The sequence below is a fragment of the Rattus norvegicus genome, chromosome 8, assembly GCF_036323735.1.
Source record: "Rattus norvegicus strain BN/NHsdMcwi chromosome 8, GRCr8, whole genome shotgun sequence".
Classification (NCBI taxonomy): domain Eukaryota; kingdom Metazoa; phylum Chordata; class Mammalia; order Rodentia; family Muridae; genus Rattus; species Rattus norvegicus.
In genome coordinates, this window is record NC_086026.1 from 116,687,924 (window position 1) to 116,713,273 (window position 25,350).

The 25,350-nt window shown below is 36.8% G+C and overlaps 1 protein-coding gene across 14 annotated transcripts in view; it reads right to left on the reverse strand.

Moving 5' to 3' along the window:
* Dock3 (dedicator of cyto-kinesis 3) overlaps nt 1–25,350 on the reverse strand; it is a 351,061-nt gene that overhangs the window by 256,766 nt on the left and 68,945 nt on the right. For 11 of the 14 annotated variants that reach the window (XM_006243867.5, XM_006243865.5, XM_039081583.2 and 8 more), the window contains 2 exons: nt 25,246–25,286; nt 1,589–1,644 (listed from right to left, as the gene is read on the reverse strand). In XM_006243867.5, coding sequence (XP_006243929.1) covers nt 1,589–1,644; nt 25,246–25,286 — 97 coding nt within the window. Of the gene's footprint in view, nt 1–1,588; nt 1,645–9,698; nt 9,731–22,519; nt 22,555–25,245; nt 25,287–25,350 lie in introns of those variants that run through there. The other 3 variants (XM_039081586.2, XM_039081585.2, XM_063265621.1) reach the window with 3 other exon arrangements.

Genomic DNA, 25,350 nt, shown 5'->3' on the forward strand with positions numbered 1-25,350 from the left:
GGAGGGAGAAGAAAGCAATCATGGGAGTGGGGTGACAGAGGGAGGGGGAAGGGAGAGGGGGAACAGGATCAGGTATTGAAGGGGACAGGAGAGAAACCCTGAGGGCCAGTAGAATGAATGAAAATATGTACCCCCTTGGAGGATGGTGGGTGGGGGGACCCTCTATAATGTACCAGAGACCTAGGAGGTGAGAGACTCTCAGGACTCAAAGGGACGGACCTTAGATGAAATGCCCAACCGTGGGCATTGTAGGGACTTGTAGAGTCCACCTCCTTAAAAAGACAGGGCATCAAGTGTAGGGATAGATGCAGTTGCCATCCCACAGTCAAAAACTCTGACTCAGAATTGTTTCTGTCTAAATGAACTGCAGGGACAAAAATGGAGAAGAGACTGAGGGAAAGGAGGTCCAGTGACCGGCCCAAATGGGGATCCATCTCAAGGGGAGGCTCCAAGGCCTGACACTATTACTGATGTTATGGTGTACTTACAGACAGGATCTTATATTTTACATTTTAAAATAAATTTTGAAAAGTAAAGTAACTATAAAGTAGGACACAACAAATACCTTAAAAAGCACTCTCAACATGTAAAACAACAAATGTTAGAATCTGGTATATTTATTTCTCATCTCTTTTCTGTGAGATTGCTTCCATTTTTCTTGTTATTGTGTTGTTGGATAAATGTCTTTTTAAATGTTCTATTTTAAATTTGATTTATTAAAAATAATTTTTTTACTCACATATGCTGATTAGTTTCCCCTTCCTCCACTCCTCCCAGTTTCTCCCCACCTCCCCACCCATCCAGAGCTATACCCTCTATGTTCTACCTTTCATTAAAACATAAACAGGCTTTTAAGGCATAAGAATAAAATAAAATATAATGAAATAACGTAAAGATAAAAAAACACATCAGATTTTGACAATACAAACAGAAAAGAAAGAGTCTAAGTTAGGCACAGGAATCAGAGACCACTCATTTGTACATTCAGAAATCCTATAAAAACACTAAATTGTGGTGGTGTGTGCCTTTAATTCTAGCCCTCTGGAGGTAGAGGCAGGTAAGTTTCTGAGTTTGAGATTAATCTGGTTTACATACAAGTTCCAGATCAATGAGGGCTACACAGGGAGGCTGTCTCAAAAACAAAATGAAGATTTATTTTTGTTTGTCAAATGTGTGCTTTAATGTATCCATTTTGTATACATGTTTTCTACCCATAATGTATACCTTTAAAATATTTTTTAATCTCTACTTATAAATGAAAGATTTTACAAGATTCCTTTACTTTGCCATGTAATAGTGAATTGACAAATTTATCTCTAATACTTAGTCTATAAATGATTAATCTCAAAGCTGTTCCTAATGTACTTATAAAAACACTACATGTATATAGTTAGTTGCTTTGACAAAATTTATAGTTAGAGGTATTTATTCAGAATATGGCTTTAAAAACAGAGCTCAGAATTCTATGTAATAATAAAGGCATATTTTTTAAAACTTGTCAATAATGTATTTGAAACTATGGACCAAGTCAGACTTCCTCTGAAATCTCTAATAATTACAAATTAATTAACTTAGGCTAATTACTCACCCCCTGTTACTGACAATCGCCTTTTTCAAATGAATATAATTCGCAGGAAAGAGCCCCTGTAAAACAAAAATTCCAGTTAATAAAATATAAATTGTGATTAACATCTCATATATATTAAATGAGAATTGAAATGCAGTCGATAGTCTATTAAAACAACCACTTTGTACATCAAGAATACAATTAAACGCAGAGTATTAGGTTGGGATTTTATGACCACGTGAAACTAAACTGTATCCTCAGGATAAAAAACAAATTAAAAAAAGGAGATCCTTGTAAGAGTCGGTCACTGAAAATACTCACAAGGCAATGGTACTTAGAAGCCAAGGCTGAGTGCAAGCTGAAGATATTTTCTTCTTTATTCAAAAGGCCCCACCAAGTTTTGCTACAATTAAAGACTTATTTACTATGAATTGGGCTAGAAATTGAAATGGGCTAGAAAAGCTTGTAACAGAGCCAACTATAGGTTTTGACACCTTTTGTAAATTCTAAAATCCTATGATTTTTCCGTGGAAACCATACACTGTAACTATGGTTTCTACAGTAATATCCTGTCAGCTAGGTATGGAATGAAAAGGTCTCTTGTTTTAGATTCTTAACTTGATCCTTAACTGCCTGCCTTATCTGACCATAGTGGAATTGCTTTCTGTGTTTTGATGACTATATACAAGTTAAAGTACTACAAACCATGTACTTGCATCTGTAGGATAAAGTAGTCTATGTGTTAGCTAGAACTGTGTGTGACAAGCTGTATACCGTGGGTGTATAACATGAGGAGTATAAATATCCTTTTGGCTTCAAGAAAGTTGAGACCTGTGCTCTATGTATTCTGCAGTGTTAAGACAACAATGGCCTGAGGAGTTATTAAAGACAGTACCTGGTTTATGTTTCTTAGTAAAGCATTTACTTTAATATTATTTTCTAAAGAGCAGGGTTGTTATTTTTCTGAAAAGTTACTCATCCTTCTTCACTAAATTCCCCATTAAACAACCCCCACTACCACCAAAAAACAAAAATCAAACAACAACAACAAAAAAGTGTTTTTAAAGAAACTTAAAAGTTTTATATTAGTTTTTCTGTATTGAGGGGAATCTTTAAAAACTTTTGGTGCTTACAACATATTTGCTAAGATTTGGCAGACCTCATCTTCCTTAGTAGTATTAAAGCTAAAAACAAATGTTTTCAGTGCAGGAATGGCAGCGCTTATGAAGCTGATGTCAGGATGAGTATTTGGAGTAGTGTTTGACATATTTGTAAGGACATTCATTGTAGAAATGCATACTTGGTTATGCATATGGTTTCTATCAAGTAAACAAACCACTTTTATAATTCAAAATATGCAGGTTTTGTGTATACTTAGCTTAGTGCATTAAATTATTATTATACTTAGCTTATAGTGTAATTAAATTGCATTTAAAGAGGTCACCAAATGTTACTGTTTGTAAAATTTACTGGTGCTTCTTAACCTCTCTATCTAAATCACTACTTGGGAAAACACAACTTGTTGATTTCTTGATACAGGAATAAAGAACAAAGACTTTAAGAGAAAAAAATGTCTTATCAAATACAAAAATAATAAAAATAATTCCTTGTATTTTGTCAGATTATAGTGGAATAAAGCTAGAAATCAACAGCAAGAGAAATTATACACATACTTGGACAACAAACTTGACTCAACACAAAAAAAAATCAAGGAAGCAATTAAAAATTTTCTAGAGTCAAATTAAAATGAGATAGCACAACATCCCAGAACCTTTGGAATGCAGCAAAGCACTCCTAAGAGGAAATCATATTTGCAAGCGCTTACACTGAAAAAAAATTCAGTAAATTCTCAAATAAATAACTTAATGATATACCTCAAAGATGAGGAGAAACAAGAAGCCAAACCTAAATGCGCCAAACCTCAAGAAATAATGTATATATTATATATGTATGTACATATAGAGAGATATAGATATATATCAGTGCAAAAATTAATGAATATAGGCTAAATGAAAATACATAAAAACCATTTTGGCCAAGCTAAACAAAAGATACAGCTGCTATTAATAAATTAGATATGAAAAGGGTTTACTATAGACTTCAATGAAATTCACAAGATTATGAGAAAATATTTCAAAAATTTATGCTCCAAAAGAAGGAATATCCAGAAGAAATAATTAAATTTCTAAACAGCTGTAGTCTTTACAAAATTTAAAGTATAAACAATTTAAACAGATTCATAAGAGGCAATAAGAATGAAGCAGTAATTACAACTTTCATATAGAAAATTCCAAGACCAAAAGGATTCATTGCTACCAAATATTGAAGGAATACTTCTGTTTGACAAAATACAAAGGGAAGGTACACTACTAAACTCCTATGAAATCAGTACTATGAATACCAAAACTAGATAATACAACAAAAACTACAGCCTAGCTTCTTTAATGAACATAGATTTTTAAATTCTCAACAAAATATTCACACTGCAAATTTAAGATCACATTACAATGTTTTATCCCCATCAAGCTGGCTTCATCTTGTAGATGCATGATTGGGTCAGCATATGCAAAGTAATAAATGTAATACACTATTCCAAAAGACTTAAGGACAGAAATAAAATTATCATCTCAGTAGATACATCAAAGCATTTTGACAAAAATCCGTCATTTCTTGATAAAATAAGAAACCAAGACAAGACCAGAACATACCTCAATATAATACGGGCTACATGTGATAAACCTATAAGCTAATAGTATATTAAATGGAGAAACTAAGACTATTTCCTCCAAAATATGAAGTGACACAAAGCGATTCACTCCTAATATTTAGTGCTCAGAACTTTAGTTTAGTGCAATAAGAAAAAAAAAAAGAGATAAAATAGGCAGGAAGAGGTTAAATCATTTCCATTTGCAGATGACATAATCTTATACTTAAAGGATAGTATGGACACCAGAAAACTCTTAAATCTGACAAATACTTTTGGCAAAGCAGCAGAATTCAAAAAGTACCATAAAAAAATCAGTAGCTTTTCCACATACCAGTAACAAAGTGGCCAAAAAAGAAATCAGGAAAAATAATTCATCTTCAATGTTTTTTAAAAGAGGTAGAGAAGTCTTGCAGAAGAATGGAGTTTGGTCCTCTGTCCTCAGGTCAAGAGGCTAACAACCTTCTATATCTTGAGCTCCAGGGAATCTGCTGCCCTCTCCTACATTCTCTAAGCACTGGCACATATGTATACACATAAATAAACATAAATTATAAGATAAATCTTTTTAAGCTAAAAATAAGCCTCATTGGGAGATTTTTTTTAAAAAATTCTACAATGAAATTTTTAAACACTGAAGAATGATATTGATAAAGCAACTAGAAAATAAAGACATTTCATACTTAATACAGTGAAAAAATATTCCTTAAAAAAATTCTAAAGAGGGGTTGGGGATTTAGCTCAGTGGTAGAGTGCTTGCCTAGCAAGCGCAAGGCCCTGGGTTCGGTCCCTAGCTCCGAAAAAAAGAAAAAAAATTCTAAAGAGTCAATGTAATACCCATCAAAATATGACAGTCCTCATTGAACTAGCAACAAAAATCCTACACTATAGAGAACTACCTTGATCTCAAAAGGCCACAGCATCCCTAAATTTCACAATAAGTGATGTCAAATTCACCAAAATGACACAGACACTGTACTGACACACAGACATGTGGACCAAAGAAATAAAAAAGAAAATACAGAAAAAAACTGACACAGCTATGGGCACCTTAGATTTGACAAAGTTGTCAAAAGCGTAAGGTGGAGTCAAGAGGTGGGAGATACAAATGGGTATTGGAAAACCAGGTATCTTATATACATAAGAGTGAAGTTAAACCTGTCTCTCTTGTCCTGCATATGTGTGTATGTTTATATATATTCAAAACCAAAAAATATTTATTCTAAAACCTCAAAGGCTAAAACTGCTGAAAAATCTATGGAAATCACTTCAGTATATGTTTTTTTTTAATTCTGTAAAGGACAAGAGTGGGAAATAAATGAATTGACAAGTGGAATTAAATGAAATCAAAAGGCATCTTCACAACCAGTAAAACTATCCACAGAGTGAAGAGACTGGCTATAAAACAGGAGAAATCTTTGCTTGCTATTATCTCAAATAAGAAACTTATTTAATAACTAGATACATATTTTTAAAGAAAACAGCAAAAAGTAAACACTAAAGACTAAGTCCTTCTGATCAATAAATGGATTGATGAACCAAAAAGACAGTTCTCAAAAGAAAAACATATAGCTGACAAATATTTGAAAAGTGATTTACAGCTCTATGCAGTAGGAAAATACAAATTAAAATTCTCACCTTATCCCAGTTAGAGAAAAGTTATCATAAGCAAGAGGCAGCAAATGCAGATGAGGACAACGGAAAATAGGAACCTGCATTTACTGCTCACAGGACTGCAAACTCGTGCAGTCACTATGAAAATCAGCATGTAGATCTTTCCAAAAACTCACATGAACCTAACGTACGGTTGGACTCTTATATACAAATGGTTAAGTCCGACTACAGAGACACTTATGAGTCTCATCTGTGTTTACTGATGCACTATTCACCTTAACAAGAAAAAAGAACCAAACTACATGTCCATAAAAGATGATTGGATAATGAAAATGTGATGTATAAATTTTATTGAATCATAAAGAAAAATAAAACCATGACATAAACAGAAAATGGATGGAATGGAAATTGTATTTTAGTGAAGTATCCCAGAAAGAGAAATACCCTATTTTTCTGTCATATGCAGATTCTAGATTTTAATTTTTATTTATGCACTATATGTGTCAGGGGTACAGGTGATGAGAGTAGAAGCAGATCGTGAGAAAGGAAAATGAAGTCTTAAGGGAAGATTGGAGATGGGGAAAAACAGGATAGTAGAATACATGTAACACAAACAAGAGAGGACTGGGGTTGAGGTACAGAGAAAGATTAAGGGAAAGGTAGCAACGAAACCAAGTATGAGGAGGTAGAGGAAAGAAGAGGGAGTGGAATAACCAAAAACAAAGATTACAATTAAGCCTTATAGAAACCTATTACTTTAAACGTTAATCTAAAAATATTTTTTAAGAAAAACTTTTGAACATGGGTATTCAATGCTTCTTCAAGACATGCATTCATAAAGGAAATTTTCAGTACCATCTTTCTATGAGTTATTAGTTCAGAGGCGACACAGAGGCCCCAACACAACACAGGCTATTGTCATTGTCATTGGTCTTGGTTACATACCCTAATTAGATGGTAAGACCTAATTGCTGAAGACGGAACACACTTTTGTACAGGACACAGAGAAATCAAACTGGCATTGACCTGAAATGTCCTCCCTAATAGCCAGAAGGTACTATGCAAGGGATAACAGCCAATCACAGCAAGCCTAGCAGTAGACCTGCATGCTAAAATATCAATCTGCCAGGCAACCAAGCACTTTCTGATTAGATGAGGCCTATACCACAGGAGGGAATTCATGTCTGATACTATAAACCTCGGGAGATCAAAGGGCTTGGCCAAACTGATGTTTTGCTAAACTGACATTGTCAAAACACAATCCAAGAATGGACTCATAAGAGATTTATGAAAAAACTTGTACTTGTACTTGTACTTGTGAAAAAACTCCAGGAAACCAAGAGTCGTGTGACCTCAGTTTCTTCAAAAAACACAAAATTGTTCTTAGATTATGCTTTGTGCCCCTCCCAAATATAGGGGAGAAGCGTGTGCTTATTTCAGATTATTCATTATTTATTATGTGTCTCTCTAGAAAAACATGTTTTTGCTGCAAACAGCTTACCGACTACATGTGGTTTGCCCACCAGTAATTGTAAGCTTTACTCACATGACCCTTCTTAAGTCTCAGAGTATAAATTGTCTGATGCTCTGAATAAAGTTGGCTACCGAATGAAACTTTTATCTGCTTCATTTATCAGCTCTATTCTCCCAGGTCCCATTGCCTCTGGAGAGGAAACTGACATGTCCTCAAACTGCTTCCTAAATTATGTTTATACACTTGTGCTGCTATCCACCTTGGCCAGAGAAATTTCTTTTTGCTGTGAGCAACAGTTAATACAGAGACATATAACATAACTGGTTAACATAACTGTTAAGAATAAGTGGCCATGACTGCTCTGCTCTAAATAAAAGCACACACACACTCTCACTCTCTTACTACTGCTGCTGTATACAACATGATGAAAAAGCAACTCAGTAGAAATGTGCTTCTATCACCTTGCAGACTATAGTCCTTCACTGAGGGAAGTCAGGGCAGGGAACTCAAGCAGGACAGAAACTTGGAAGCAGGAACTGAAGGAGGAGCTCTGTAAGAACACTGCTTACTGGCTTACTCATCCTACTTTCTTACACATCCTAGAACCACCTGGCCAGAAATGGCATTACTCACAAAGAGACAGAACCTCCCTCAACAAATGCTAATCAAGAAAATGCCCCAGCATGGGGCTGGGGATTTAGCTCAGTGGTAGAGCGCTTACCTAGAAAGCGCAAGGCCCTGGGTTCGGTCCCCAGCTCCGAAAAAAAGAACCAAAAAAAAAAAGAAAGAAAGAAAATGCCCCAGCCTTGTTTACAAACCAATCTTATGGAAGCATTTTCTCAATTGTGCTTTCCTCTTCTTAGATAACTATAACTTACGCCAAGCTAGACAAAAAATGCCAGGATGTGGAGGGGAACACATATACACAAATATCATTCAGGGAAGATCGCAGAAGATGGGGCACATAAGATGTATGAGCTAGAGGATGAGGAGGTGTGCCATGAAATGCTGCCTTCGCAACATGGCATGGGCCTTATACTAATGAACCACAGCAGTTGTAGTTACCTGCACAAGATCTATACAAGATTCAAGTTAATCAACATTTGAGCATGAGAAGTGAAAGGACTCCTGCAGCTCCACTTTTAGTCAAAGAGCTATTGGCTGTGACTACAAGAAGGAAGAGTCATATTTGGGTGGGGGCGGTGTGCCTGCTAACAGGAGGCCCATGATCCGGTGAGTGGCCTCATACCTATGTTCAGGCAAGGGGCAGTAACTAAACTCAATGGGTTATTTAACAAAAGAAGAAGATGAGAAAGAGAAAAAGAAAGACGAGGAGATGAAGAAGATGGAAGTCAAGAGAGGAGGAAGGGCAATGTTATTATCAGATACATTACATGGGTAAAAAAATGTCAAAGAATAAATCAAATATTCAAAAAAGTATGTATGACGATCTTATGGTGAAGTACCATTACTTTGTATAGTAACCTTAAAAAAAAAAAACTAATGAAAATGGCCAGGTGTGGGGGCGCTTACCTTTAATTATTCCAGCACTCTGGAGGCAGAGGCAGGTGGACCTTGGTGAGTTTGAGGACAGCTTGGTCTATATATGAAGCTCCAGAGCAGCCAAGATTGTATAGAAACTTTTTTAAATGAATGAATGAATGAATGAATGAATGAATGAATGAATGAATGAATGAATGAAAAAAGAAAAGAAAAACAAAGAAGGAAAGAAGGAAGAAAGGAAGAAAAACAAAAACCTAATAAAATAAAGTAAAAACAGAAATGGAAATAGTTACCAGTGAAGAAAGAGCCTACATAATGGAGAAAAATCTTTGCCAGATATTCATCTCATGAGATTAATATCTAGAATACTTCAAGAACCAAAAAGAAAACCCACAAGCCAATCAATTTAACCAATAAATAGGTAAATGAATTTAGTAAACAGCTCTCAAAAGAAGAAAAGCAAGGGCCTAGAGATCGCTCAACAGTCTAGAGCACTGGCTGCTCTTTTAGAAAACTTGGATTCAGTTCCTCAGTCATGTGACAGCTCATAACTGTAATTTTCAGATCAAGGAGATCTGATACTTTATTCTGGCCTGCCTGGGCACCAGTCATGCACATGGTGCACATAAATACAAGCAAGCACTCATAAATATGTATAAAGTAAAAATCCCTTTTCTCAAAAAAAGAAGAACTAATGGTCAACAAAAATATGAAACATGTTTAATATTTGTAGATATTATTATGGCTAGCTTTAATATCAATTTGCCACAAATTAGAATCAGCTGAATAGGCAGTGTCACCTGAAGAACCACCCTGATCATTGTAGGAAGACTCACCCCAATTGTGGGTAGCACCTTCTGGTAGGATCCTAGATAAAAAAAGTATATTTTAGAGAAAGTTTATTCTCTCCCCTCTCACTTTTGCTACTGGGTTGATTTGCCTTGGTGTTGCTGCTGGTGCTGTTACTGCTGCTTCCTTCCATGGCAGCAGAACCAGTATCTCTAAGCTTTCATTGAGTAACAGAGATTTGCTTTCTAGGAATTTACCAGTGTCCTAGTGCCAGATTGGGATTACTGAGGCACCGCACCTTATGGCCTGAGTGACAACCAGTTGTCACCCCCTTCCCCCAGAGAGAGTGTTACTTTGGCACTAATCCAACTACTGTGGCACACAGCCTCAAGACCAATTCTGGGATCTCAGCATCTCAGGTGTGGTTTGGCTGTTGTTACTATTTTAAAGCTTGCTTAATAGATTCCCCCATGGGGAAATGCAAATCAAACTTCGGAGCCTCCCTGACTAATAACTTGTGAGGCAGTATCACACATCTGGCATATAAATTTTCATTTAATAACCCATGTCTTCTGAGGGAAGAGTGATGGCACACACACATACAACATTAGGGATCAAGAGTTTTTCTTGCCTAATTTTAATAGAGAGAGCCGAGATAACACAAAGAAAACAACATCCGCAGAGATGGTGACAAAGCAGCAGTGGAAATGCAGACAGCTTCCATAGCCACATAAGAGGAGGACCCAAGAGATATGCAGCAAAACTTGAGTCTCAATGCCTAGGTTTATTAACTGTAACATTAGCAAGGGATTATTGCTATATAAGGAATTCTAACTTCCTAGAACTCTATAAGAGAGTTCAGGCCTTGTAAGTTACGCTTGAACACGAGTTGTGATACTTTACCAGCATATAGTTAACAGTCCTAGTATCTAGTACCTTAAACAAGGGCTATGAAAGTAGAGGGAAACAGCCACTGGTGCTCCTACTTGTCTGCTGCTGCCACTTACCCTGTCAAATGCCCAGGGATATAAAGGCTGCCAGAGGCCAGCAGAACTCTATCTACATACAATTTCTACTCAGAGAAAAACGACCTCAACAAAATGATTCACAGAAAGCACTGAAAGGGTATTTACAATAAAGGTTTAAAGAAATCTCAACAATAAAATACTAATTCCAATAATGTTTAACTGTACTTATGCAGGGCTTCTAACCATCTGAGTTCAGCCTGGTTACACACTGAATTTGAGGTCTTATACTGTTTACATCCCCTAAAGTTCATGTATTGAAGGTTCTGAGTGGCACTACTGGGAAGTAATGAGTTCTTTAAAAAACAAAACTCCTGAGAGGTCATTAAGGGCAAGCATCCATGGAAATTCTGGTTCATATTGTATACAGAGTGCTCAACCACATGCCCCCTGGTCAATGCCATTTGATACAGCCAACCAAAGGCTCAATGCCTGATCGTGAACTTGAAGCTCTAAAAATATATGCCAAAATAAACTTCTTTACTATCTTCTGCATTTCACTGTAGTACAGAATGGTAGAATACTGTAAGACAACGGCACATGTGGAACTCAGCTGACCAGCAAGAAAGCCAAAAGTCCACCTCATTATCTGTGCCCTTTGGCATGTAATACTCTAAATACAAGCCTGCCTTTCTTCTCCTATCATACCAACCATCATTATCTTAACAATGCTGTTAAGTTGTTAGTTGGCTTGCATTATTTGTTGTTTCTTGAATATGCCTTGTAAGATCTACCATACAAAAGCTCCTTTCCTAACTCATGTAGTTCTAGGCATCTGTTGATAATTAATGTGTAGCTGATATCACATAATGGAAATAAATCTCAACTCTTAGAGAGCCCTTTGGTTTTCCCTCTTAAGCATATGCTCTATAGAAACCAAAACTGTAATAATAGTAGTTTTTTTTCTTTTCCTTATTTATTTTGCTCTTATTGTTTAATATTTGGGTTTGTTCTTTAAAAGCTATACATTTTTACTTAATATTTTGATACCATTGATTAACAGGCCCCTTCTTTATACATAGAACCTTAAGAAAGCAACTGTCAGCCAAGAAATCCTTTACTGTCAATTGGCCACACTGTCCTCTTAGAAGCCTAGATGCTTTAGACACAATCACTCTGAGGACACTCCAACAGATGCAAAGGACCATCACAACCACAGCATGGCTGAAAAGTAACCACTCCAGATACCTTGCTTAGAAAGCAGCACTCCAAAAGATTTTTACAGTCATTTTCAGCATAACATACCAGAGAGTGAGCACTTCTCTTGGTGATTAATGTAAACAATCCTTCATCTGCATGAATGGTTACCTTCTACTGACTACATAAATAGACTACCTGGAAGACACCCTCTTGTACTGGCCCCTGTGGTGCTGCAAAATTGTGCCTAATGAAAGGCTTCTTCCTAATGGGAACTGCAAAATAAAAAAGGCTGAGCTTATAAAAGCAAAAAAGAAAAATGGAGTTGTAGCAATGGCAGTGGCAACAACAGCAACAGCCACAGCAGTGCTAACAAAGACAGAATACTGGAAAGAAAGTGGCTAAAGAGCTGAAGAGTTCCAGAGAAAGGTCAATGGCAGAAATGGTGGAAAACAGGTATCTGAGAGGACAAAGAATAGTAGGAGTATAGATATGGCTACGGAGAGACAAAGCCATCGGATTATGGGCAATGATTATTGGAGGAGTTTCAGAGAACTGTCAAACTCTAGGATCTTGACACCAATGCCCAATACATACATACTAGTTACTGTACACACTGAGCGACACTCAATGTCCAAGAGATACTAGGAGCCATGGTTTATCACCCAAGGCTTTGGGAACTACAATTGCTGCCATTGACTATCTACTGCTAAAAGCTGAAGACAGAAGAGATGGCTCAGTGGGTAAAGGCACTTGACAGCAGGTCTGACAACCTGAGTTCTCTTCACCCAAGTGGTAGAAAGAGAGTACTAACTTCCACAAATTGTCCTCTAACCTCTACATGTGTGCCATTGTGTGTACGTGCACACACACACAGGAGCGCGCAAGCACGCAAATACATACACACGTACTTACATACATACTTTTTTAAAGACGGAGGCTTATAATAGCTACCCATCAATGGTCACTTGCAATCAAAACACAGAACGATAAATTTCCAACTGGCTGGTGCACGAACCCTCTTCCTCTCCCCCCATCCCACCTCTCTCTCTCTCTCTCTCTCTCTCTCTCTCTCTCTCTCTCTCTCTCTCTCTCTGTGTGTGTGTGTGTGTATGTGCGTGTGTGTGTGTGTGTGTGTGTGTGTGTGTGTGTGTGTGTGTGTAGATATGCATGTGCCACAGAGCACACGTAGATATCAGATGACACCTCAGGTACCCCATCGGGTCTTCAGCTTCCACTTTGTTTAAGACAAGTACTTTCTTGTTCGCCAGTGTGTATGTTGATCTTTTAGAACTATGTATGCTTCTTTCCACCTCCCCTCTCCCAATAGGAATATACTAGGATTACAGACATGGGCACTACTACTGCACACAGGCTTTTACATGGGTTCAGGGATCTGAATTCTGGTTATCAGGCTTGCACAATAAGCACTTTAGATGGGAAGCCATCTCCCCAAACACTACTTACAATTTCTATATGACTAAAGAAACAGCCAGAATAGTGTCACTTCAATCAGTCTTTTACTGTATCTAAGCAAATGTGTGCTTGAAGAAAAGCCTATTAAATGCTCAATGCCGGGGTTGGATTTAGCTCTGTGGTAGAATGCTTGCCTAACAAGCACAAGGCCCTGGGTTCAGTCCCCAGCTCCAAAAAAAAGAAGAAAGAAAGAAAGAAAGAAAGAAAGAAAGAAAGAAAGAAAGAAAGAAAGAAAGAAAGAAAGAGAGAGAAAGAAAGAAAAAATGTTCAATGCCTTTAGTTTTCACTCAAACTTTATTCAACATTAAATAATTCAAATGTATAAACACAAAAAGGATTTTTTTGAGAATGCCAGAAAATTCAAAGTGAAAAAAATATGGACAGGAATGAGTATAAAAAATATTTACTCAAAAAACAATTCTACATATATATATGAATATATTTATGTAGTATAATAATAATTAAAGAAAAAGAAACCATGAATTTGAGGAAACAGGAAGGACATGGAGAGGAGTTGGAGGGAAGATGGGGAAAATGGTCTAATTAGGTTTAAAATTTAATTTTTTAGCTAGGTTTAGTGGTGTGGTGGCACATGCCTTCTGTCTTAGCACTCAGGAGGCAGAATTAGGCAATCTCTTAGTTCCAGGCCAGCCTGATCTACAAAGCAAGTTCCAGGACAGCCAGGGCAACATGAGACCCTGTCTCATAAAAAGTCAAAAGCAAAAACAATTAAAAGACAAAACACTTTAGCTATTTTATCTTTAGTTACTGATAACATAGAATGATCAAAATAAGCAATATAAGTACAAATTTAAACTGGAAAGAGATAAATTTGGGAGTTATAGTTATATTCAATATACAATTCTGCTCTGAAATTTTATTTTTTTATTATTTGTTTATTCATTTCTTGATGAAAAGTAAGTATTAGGGCTGGAAAGAGAGCTCGGTAGTTAAGAGGACTGGCTGCTATTCCAAAAAGACCAGGGTCACTTCCAAGCACATACATGGCAGCTCATAACTGTAACTCCAGCTTCAAGGGATTTAATGCCCTCTTCTAACCTTCTCAGGTGCCAGATATGCTAATACACAGACATGCACATGCAAAAAACAAAACATAAAAATAAATATTTTTTTTATTTTAAGGCAATTATTAATACAATTTAACTCAAAATCCTTCATTCCCAGTGTTTACATGAGAGCATATGGTCAGGTGTGGTTGATTTAGGTCTCCTCCTTACATTAAATAGGTGGGTACTATTCATCTCAACTTTAACAGACTAAAGTCAAGGAAATGAAAGATGCACAAACTACATCTAAACAGAGAGGATTTGGTGGTTAACACATTAGTGTTGTAAGTCATATATGGCATAGGTACTTCAGGAACATTTGAAATTCTCTACTAAATTTTCCAGTAAATTGAAGCAAAGTTGTTTTTGTCCTCCACACGAGGATGCTCACATGTGACCACTAAAGGAGAGATGCTAGCTTATTAATACTCTGATTGTAGTCATCACTAGTTAAGCATCTTGGGCTGGGACTGGGTTCTTGCCTCGCCTGCCTGAGGCCCTGAATTCGAACCCAAGTACTGCAAAAAAGTTAGAAGTCTTGAGAGGAATGAAGAATTCTTTACATAATTCAGAGAAATTTTCAGATAATTCCTTTTTAAATGAAATAAACTCAAATCTACATTTATCAAATAACTTTAGCCCCCAAAATAATGAAAGCATAACTCTTACATATATCACTATGAGATGACAAGAAATTACTTCTTGAAAGTTTATAATACTGTTTTAACCACTGAATGTATAAGCAAACTTCAATATTTTATTCAGACTGTGTGTGAACTTTATTGAAAAACTAATCTGAACTATTTTTAATGTGCTTTGAAAGGGAATACCAATACAAACTTAAGATGTGAATATCTGTTGCTAGTAAATCCTATAGCCACCTAAAATTCTAGAAAGTTGATATTACCAAAATACACAATTACAGAAGTTCTATAGTTGCATAAAAATAATAAAATCTGATTGGACACAAAAAAACTTCTAACACTGCTTAGTATAACATTCCTGTTTAATTAGCTATCAAACTATTTCAGAAACTAAACACAAAATAACTCTCACAAAATCCAAATAACTATCTCATAATGAAAAGAATTTAGAAACATGTGTATGGCTATGAGCAAATTTTTGTAATTCTAAAATAAAAATTAGTCACCTTTCTGGAGGAATCAGTTAAGAAGCTAGAAGAAGTCACCCAAAGACCATGTAGAGAAACCCAATAATCATAATGGTCCAAATGAGAACAGTTAATTCAGGAAGTTTCTATTTGCACATTACTTTTAGAATATGTGACCAAATTATTAAAACCTAAAATGAAATATTAATTAGTAACTGTTAGAAAAAAATGGAAATCTGTAACTTATACCATATACTATTTATCTTAATATTTAAGATCTATGGCACCTTTTTTAAAAATTCTACTAGTAGTATTTTGATATCAAAATGAAGAAAGTAATCATTGAATTAAATGTCTTATGACTACAGTTGCAAATTAATGCACAATATACGGTTTCAATATCTTACTGAAGAAGAAATACTGAAAAGGGTGGCCATCTGCCAAGGTGGTCAGGTGGAACCCCAGACAACTACAGCTACAGATAGCCTAATGGAATCAAAATAATTGGGAGTTCACCCACTCAAATCACAGTTTGACAGATAAAATGGTTACTCATCTAATATCTATGATATTCTGAAGTACTTTATTATCAATCAGCAAATAATCAAAATAATTACATTTATGGCTAGAAGAAAGCTCACCAGAAATAAGGTGCTTGCCTTGCAAAGACAAGGACTTAAGTTTGACAATAAACACACACACACATAAGAACATCTGGGTACAGTGGCACACATGAACACTCAGAGCAGAAGAGGCTGAGCCAAGTGAATTCTTCGGGTTCTCTTGCCGGGCAGTTCACCTATGTGGAGAACTCCAAGCCAGTGAGAGACACTGTCTCAAAAAATAAATAATAAAATAAATTAAAATAATAAAATAAAATAGGGGTGGACAACACCTAAGAAACAAACCCATCTCCTTTTGTGCCCAGAGCTGGGGCTGTCCCACAGCTCTCAGACCTAAAACCTGCTCTGAGAGAGTCTCCAAGAAGCTCCCTCACTCCAAAGATCACAGGCTCACAGGCCCGCAGGAGAGACAAGCTCCAGTCAGAGACAGCAAGAACAACTAACATCAGAACCTAAGCAACAGAAACCAAGACTACTTGGCATCATCAGAACCAAGTTCTCCCACCACAGCAAATACTGGCTATCCAAACACAATGGAAAAGTAACATTTGGATTTAAAATCACATCTCATGATGATGTTTTGGAGGACTTTAAGAAGGACATAAAAAAACTCCCTTAGGGGCTGGGGATTTAGCTCAGTGGTAGAGCGCTTACCTAGGAAGTGCAAGGCCCTGGGTTCGGTCCCCAGCTCCGAAAAAAAAGAACCAAAAAAAAAAAAAACAAAAAAAAACAAAAAACTCCCTTAGGGGCTGGGGATTTAGCTCAGTGGTAGAGCACTTACCTAGGAACCACAAGGCCCTGGGTTCGGTCCCCAGCTCCGAAAAAAAAGAACCAAAAAAAAAAAAAAAAACCAAAAAACAAAAAACAAAAAACAAAAAACAAAAAAACAACTCCCTTAAAGAAATACAGGACAACACAGGTAAACAAGTAGAAACCCTTAAAGAGGAAACACAAAAATCCTTTAATGAATTACAGGTAAACACAACCAAACGAGTGAAGGAATTGAAAAAAAAATCCAGGATCTAAAAATGGAAATAGAAACAATACTGAAATCACAAAGGAAGACAACCCTAGAGATAGAAAACCTAGAAAAGAGATCAGGAGTCATAGACACAAGCACTGCCAACAGAATACAAGATAGAAAAGAGAATCTCAAGAAGCAGAAGATACCATAGAAAACATTGAGACAACAGTCAAAGAAAATGCAAAACACAAAAAGCTCCTAACTCAAAACATCCAGGAAATCCAGGACACAATGAGAAGATCAAACCTAAGGATAATAGGTATAGGAGAGAGTGAAGAGTCCCAACTTAAAGGGCCAGTAAATATCTTCAACAAAATTATAGAAGAAAACTTCCCTAACCTAAAGAAAGAGATGCCCATAAACATACAAGAAGCCTACAGAACTCCAAATAGATTGGACCAAAAAAGAAAATCCTCCCATCACATAAAAGACAAAACACCAAATACACAAAACAAATTAAGAATATTAAAAGCAGCAAGGGAAAAATGGTCAAGTAACATATAAAAGTAGACCTATCAAAATTAAACCAGACTTCTCACCAGAGACTATGAAAGCCAAAAGATCCTGGTAGATGTCATACAGACCCTAAGAGAACACAAATGCCAGCCCAGGCTACTATGTCCAGCAAAATTCTCAATTAACATAGATGAAGAAACCAAGATATTCCATGGAAAAAGAAGCAAATTTACACAATATCTTCCAACAAACCAAGTCCTACAAAAGATAATAGATGGAAAACTCCAACACAAGGAGGAAAACTACATCCTGGAAAAAGCAAGAAAATAATCTAATTTCAACAAACCCAAAAGAAAATAGCTATACAAACGTAATTCTTCCTCTAACAACAAAAATAACAGGAAACAACAATCACTGGTCCCTAATATCTCTCAACATCAATGGACTCAATTCCCCAATAAAAAGACATAGACTAACAGACTGGATACTTAAATAGGACCCAGCATTTTGATGCATACAAGGATTGCACCTCAGTGACAAAGACAGACACTATCTCAGATAAAAGGTTAAAAAATTTTTTTCCAAGCAAATGGTCCCAAGAAAAAAAACTGGAGTAGCCATTCTAATATCAAATAAAATCAACTTTCAACCAAAAGTTATCAAAAAAGATAAGGAAGGACACTTTATACTCATCAAAGGAAAAATCTACCAAGATGAACTCTCAATTCTGAATATCTATGCTCCAAATGCAAGGGCACCCACATTCATAAAAACAAACCTTACTAAAATTCAAAGCACATATTATACCACACCCAAGAAAGGTAGGAGATTTCAACATCCCACTCTCATCAATGTACAGTTCATGGAAACTGAAACTAAATGGAGACACAGTGAAACTAACAGAAATTATGAACCAAATGGATTTAACAAACATCTATAGAACATTTCATTCTAAAACAAAAGAATATGCCTTCTTCGCAGCACCTCATGGTACCTTCTCAAAAACTGACCATACAATTGGTCACAAAACAAGCTTCAATAGATACAAGGAGATTGGATCCCATGCATTCTATCATATCACCATGTAATAAAGCTGGTTTTCAATAACAACAAAAACTTCCAACATATATATGGAAGCTTAACAATGCTCTACTCAATGACAACGTGGTCAAGGAAGAAATAAAAAAGAAATTACAGACCTTTTCGAATTTGATGAAAATGAAGGAACAACATACCCAAACTTATGGGATACAATGAAGGCAGTGCTAAGAGGAAAGCTCTGAGTTCTCCCAAAAGAAACTGGAGAGAGCATATACTAACAGCTTGACAGCACACCGGAAAGCTCTAGAAAAAAAAGAAGCAAATTCACCCAAGAGGACTAGACGGCAAGAAATAATCAAACTCAGAGCTGAAATCAACCAAGTAGAAACAAAAAGGACTATAGAAAGAATCAACAAAGGGGTTGGGGATTTGGCTCAGTGGTAGAGCACTTGTCTAGCAAGCGCAAGGCCCTGGGTTCGGTCCCCAGCTCCAAAAAAAAAAAAAACAAAAAAAAAAAAAAACAAAAAAAACAAAAGAGAAAGAATCAACAAAACCAGGAGCAGGTTCTTTGAGAAAAATCAACAAGATAGATAAATTCTTAGCCAGACTAACCAGAGGGCAGGAGACAGTATCCAAATCAACAAAATCAGAAATGAAAACGGAGACGTAACAGAAACTGAGGAAATTCAAAAACTTGTCAGATCCTACCATAAAAGCCTATACTCAACAAAACTGAAAAATCGAGATGAAATGGACAATTTTCTAGACAGATACCAGGTACCAAAGCTAAATCAGGATCAGATAAACCATCTAAACAGTCCCATATACCCTAAAGAAATAAGAAGCTGTCATTACAAGTCTCCCAACCAAAAAAAGCCCAAGATTAGATGGGTTTAGTGCAGAATTCTATCAGACAATGAAAGAGGAACTAATACCAATACTCTTCAAACTATTCCAAGAAACAGAAACAGAAGAAACACTACCCAATTTGTTCTATGAAGCCACAATACCAAAACCACTCACAGATCCAACAAAGAAGAAAACCAGACCAATTTCCTTCATGAACATCAATGCAAAAATACCCAATAAAACTCTCAAAAACCAAATCTAAGAACACATCAAAATGATCATTCCCCATGATCAAGTAAGCTTCATCCCAAGAATACAAGTATGGTTCAATATATGGAAATCCATCAATGCAATCCACTATATAAACAAATTCAAAGAAAAAAAACACATGATCATCTCATTAGATGCTCAGAACGCATGCGACAAAATTCAACACCCCTTCATGATAAAAGGCTTAGAAAGATCAGGAATTCAAGGTCCGTATCTAAACATAGTAAAAAGCAATATACAGCAAACCAGTAGCCAACATTAAACTAAACTGAAAGAAACTTGAAACAATCCCACTGAAATCAAGGACTAGGGGTTGGGGATTTAGCTCAGTGGTAGAGCGCTTGCCTAGCAAGCGCAAGGCCCTGGGTTCGGTCCCCAGCTCCGAAAAAAAGAAAAAAGAGAAAAAAAGAAAAAAAAATCAAGGACTAGACAAAGCTGCCCACTCTCTCCCTACCTATTCAACATAGTACTGGAAGTCCTAGCCAGAGCAATTAGACAACAAAAGAGGTCAAAGAGATACAAATTGGAAAGGGAAAAGTCAAATATCACTATTTGCAGATGATATAACAGTAAACTTAAGTGACCCCAAAAGTTCTACCAGAGAACTACCGCAGCTGATAAACAACTTCAGCAAAGTGGCTGGATTAAAAAATTAACTCAAACAAATCAGTAGCCTTCCTCTACTCAAAGGATAAACAGGCTGAGAAAGAAAGTAGGGAAACAACACCCTTCATAACAGCCACAAATAACATAAAATACCTTGGTGTGACTCTAACTAAGCAAGTGAAAGATCTTTATGACAAGAACTTCAAGTCTCTGAAGAAAGAAATCGAAGATCATCTCAGAAGATGGAAAGATCTCCCATGCTCATGGATTGGCAGAATTAATATTATAAAAATGGTCATCTTGCCAAAAGCAATCTACAGATTCAATGTAATCCCCATCAAAATTCCAACTCAATTCTTCATAGAATTAGAAAGAGCAATTTGTGGGATCATTTGGAGAAGCAAAAAACCCAGTATAGAAAAAATTCAGGATATTCTCAACAATAAAAGAACTTCTAGGGGAATCACCATCCCTTACCTCAAGCTGTATTACGAAGAAATAGTGATTTTTAAAAAAAGGCATGGTATTGGTACAGAGACAGGAGGTAAATCAATGGAATAGAATTGAAGACCCAGAAATGAACCCACATACCTATGGTCACTTGATCTTTGACAAAGGAGCTAAAACTATCCAATGGAAAAAAGATAGTATTTTCAACAAATGATGCTGGTTGAACTGGAGGTCAGCCTGTAGAATGCAAACTGACCCATTCTTATCTCCTTGTAAAAAGCTCAAGCCAAAGTAGATCAAAGACCTCTACATAAAACCAGATTGACTCAACCAAATAGAAGAAAAAGTGGCGAAGAGCCTCAAACACATAGGCATAAGAAAAAATTTCCCGAACAGAACACCAATGGCTTATGCTCTAAGATCAAGAATTGACAAATGGAACCTCAAAAAATTGCAAAGCTTCTGTAAGACAAAGAATACTGTCAATAAGACAGACTCGAGAGAATCAAATAATCTTATTTTAAAAATGGGGTTAAAAAGCTAAATAAAGAATTCTCAACTGAGGAATACCAAATAGCTGCAAAGCACTTAAAGAAATATTCAACATCCTCAGTCATCAGGGAAATGCCTATCAAAACAACCCTGAGATACCACCTCGCACCAGTCAGAATGGCTAAGATCAAAACCTCAGGAGACAGTAGATCCTGGCAAGGATGTGAAAAAAGAGGAACACTCCTCCATTGTTGCTGGGACTGCAAGCCAGTACAACCACTCTGGAAATCAGTCTGGCATTTCCTCAGAAAATTGGACATAGTACTACTATCTGAGGACTCAACTATACCACTTCTGGGCATACACCCAAAAGATGCTCCAACATATAACAAGGATACATGTTTTACTATGTTCATAGCAGTCTTATTTATAATAGCCTGGAACTGGAAAGAACCCAGATGTTCTTCAACAGAGAAATGGATACAGAAAATGTGCTACATTTGCACAATGGAGTACTATGTAGCATGATCTCATTATGCAGCAAGGCAGGTACAGGATAAGGTGAAGCCTATCACTGAATGAGTAGGAAGGGTGGCTGAAGAAAAGTCTAGGAAAGAGAGAGGAAGAGGAGGAAGAGGAGGAGAGGAAGAAGGAAGATGGAGACAGAGGAGGACGAGGATTCCTATCCAGGTGGTCTAGGTCAGTTTTTATCTTGTGTACGTGGGCGGTTTCTATATTAATTGGCAGTGAATTTATTCTGTGGATTTATTATAGATTGATAATTTAACATATAAATCTAGTTGTTAAACTAAAGTTTCTAGAGCTTTGATTTTATCGGGTTACAGGGGATGTTAGCAAAGTTCCCAGCCAGCAGAGAGACAACCTGTCTCAGTTCTGGAAGCCTTGCTAGGCTATAGCATGCGTGGGGCTAGCATGGCATGGTGCCACACTACAATAGCCTGCTGAACATGATGTATGTGTCAGGCATGGTAACAATCCGCCAAGGGGACAGTGTGTGAAAACAACTGGCAGAGAAACTGCCAGAGTACACACCTCCCGCAGATCCACACAGTGTAAATGCACAGGTACCAGTAGCCACCAATCCGTATTTTATTTTTACCACAACTCAGCTATTAAAAAGAACGACTACATGAAGTTTTTAGGCAAATGGGTGGAACTAGAAAATATCATCCTGAGTGAGATAACCCAGTCACAAAAGAACACAAATGGTATGCACTCACTGATAGGTGGATATTAGCCCAAAAACTTGAAATGCCTAAAAAAAAAAAAAAAAAAAAATTCACAGATCATTTGAAGCCCAAGAAGAAGGAAGACCAAAATGTAGATGCTTCAGTCCTTCTTAGAAGGAAGAACAAAATACTCATGGGAGGAAATACAGGGACAAAGAGTGGAGCAGGGACTAAAGAAAAGGACCTCCAGACACACTGCCCAACCTGGGGATCCATCCCATATGCTGCCACCAAAACCAGTCTCTATTACTGATGCCAAGAAGTGCTTGCTGACAGGAGCCTGATATGGGTGTTTCCTGAGAGACTCTGCCAGAGCCCTATTGGTACAGATGAGGATGCTTGCAGCTAACAATTGGACTGAACAAAGGGACCCCAATGGAGGAGTTAGACAAAAGACTGAAGGAGCTGAAGGGATTTTCAATACCATAAGAAGAACAATATTGGGGTTGGGGATTTAGCTCAGTGGTAGAGCGCTTGCTTAGCAAGCACAAGGCCCTGGGTTCGGTCCTCAGCTCCAGGAAAAAAAAAAAAGAACAACAATATCAACCAATCAGACCCCACCAGAGCTTCCAGGGACTAAACCACCAACCAATGAGTATAAATGGAGGGACCCATGACTCCAGCCACATTATATGGCAGAGGGTGGCATTGTCCATCATCAATGGGAGGAAAATGCTTGTTTCCCCAATGTAGGGTAATGCAGGGCATGGAGGTTGGAGTGGGTGGGAATGGGAGCATCTTCATAGAAGCCGGGGGAGGGGTGAGGGGGAAGGAAGAGGGAGGAAAGGGGATAACATTTGAAATGTAATACATAAAATATCCAATAAAAATAAAATTATTAAAAAGAAACAAACAAACCCAAGGTCGGTGGTCCTCTGGATTCTATATAAATGCACGTGGGGAGATGTATTGAACATTTGAAAGGTATTATTCAGTCTGCACAGTAATCACCAAGTACTAATACTGGAAGCAAGGCAAAGGGGTTGCAAAGTTCACATATAATGAGCACAAATAAAAACATGTAATATCACTAATTATTGCTTTCCATTGATATTCACATTCATCCAACTTCTAACTTTGGCACAATTTAATGAAGATTCTTAAAATAAATGTAGAAATTATTCTCATATAAGCATTCTTGAGGAAATGTAAAACCTGTAGTGTTTCAAGTTTAGAAATACGTGGAGAAAATTACCTTTGAGGTAGTTCTCTATTAAAGGCAAGTTTTGCGTCATAGCATTACTAATACCTTGCATCCTTTTTCAACCTTTAAACATGGCAGGGGGCTAGACACATGGGGTGGGGGTGATAAGGTTTCTCGTGGAAAGAGGCCATATGTGATACTAAACATCTTATATCGCACAAGATGGTTTCTTACATCTAATAAGTGCACAGCCCAAAACATCATGCTAACAATGAAAAGGCTTAACAGTGCTGAATTAAGATTTGAAGGTACTGGTTTTTTTCTAGTAATTACCTTAAAAAGTAGTAAAAATGAATTTCACTGGCAAGCTAATGACTAAAACTCTCAATAAATTTTAATGAAATATTAACATGTTTATATTTTTAATATAAGAAAAAACTTTTAATATTATGCTACCAAAAGATCAGAAATGTGAACAATATTAATTATGAAAGAGTAAGCAGGAATAGGGGTATAGCTCAGGGGTAGCACTTGTCCAGTATGTACAATACCCTGTCATTTAGGTCCCAAGCACCAGAAAATAAAACCAAGCTAAAAAAATGTCAAAAATGGATTAGTAAAGGGAATGGAGAGATCGCTCAGTGGCTTTTTTCCACTTTGCATCTTAGCAAAAAAAAATTCATCTAACTAGACATGTGGTTCCACAACACTAAAATTATAAATAAGTCAATTTAGTTTTTGTCAAATCTTGAAGAAAAATTACTTGTAAGTATGAATAGGCTTCTTCAAAACAAGCATATAGCTATAATCACATTTACATTTTTTGTGATTTCTGAAAAATCATTTTAACATTACCTGAGCATTAATAGACTTCGACAACTCTGTCATAAAGGTGGCTGAGCTACGATAAAGGATTAAAGATAAACTAGAAACAGTTGCTACTGCCTGTTAATAATACATGATGGAAATCCTGTTGTAGGATGATGTCATACAGGTGAAGGCAGGTACAAAATAGAACAAGGCCTGTCACTGGACAAGAAGAAAAGGATGGGCGGGAGAAAAGTTTGAGGGAAGAGGAGGAGACTGGAATGGGAGGAGGAAGAGAAGCAGGGGAGAGAACATGGAGGCAGATGTTAAGATTCCTCTCCGCACATTTACAGATTGTTGTTCTTAAGGGATGGATGTGTACAGGGCTTTGTATGTCTAGATGAGCAAATTATATCTTATCAATTGGATCAGAGGTTATTGTGTTGTGTGTTCTTTTATGTGGCAATTTAAGTTCAGGAGAGTATGTGCTGGCTAGAGACACAAGTATGTCTGGCATGGTGGCAGTCTGCCTTGGAAACTGGATGAGTAGAGAGATTGCTGCCAGGCTCAGAGAGAAGCCATCGGCAGTGTGTTATGGGATGGAGCAGAGCAGGGTCAGAGGCTTTGCTGACTGAGATGAAGATGTCTACCAGACACCTTGGGGCACTGCGGTGTTGGACCTAAAGCAGGAAAAAAGACTGATTTTTCTATAATTTTACAGCAACATCCTATACATTAAGGACCACAACGATGAATTTTCCATTACCTTTACATTAGGCTTCTTTGTTGAAACTCCTCTGTACCAACCTAAAAAGATATTAAAAAAACATTACAGTTGTTCTGTAAGAGACAAAATGAAAAAAAATTGTCA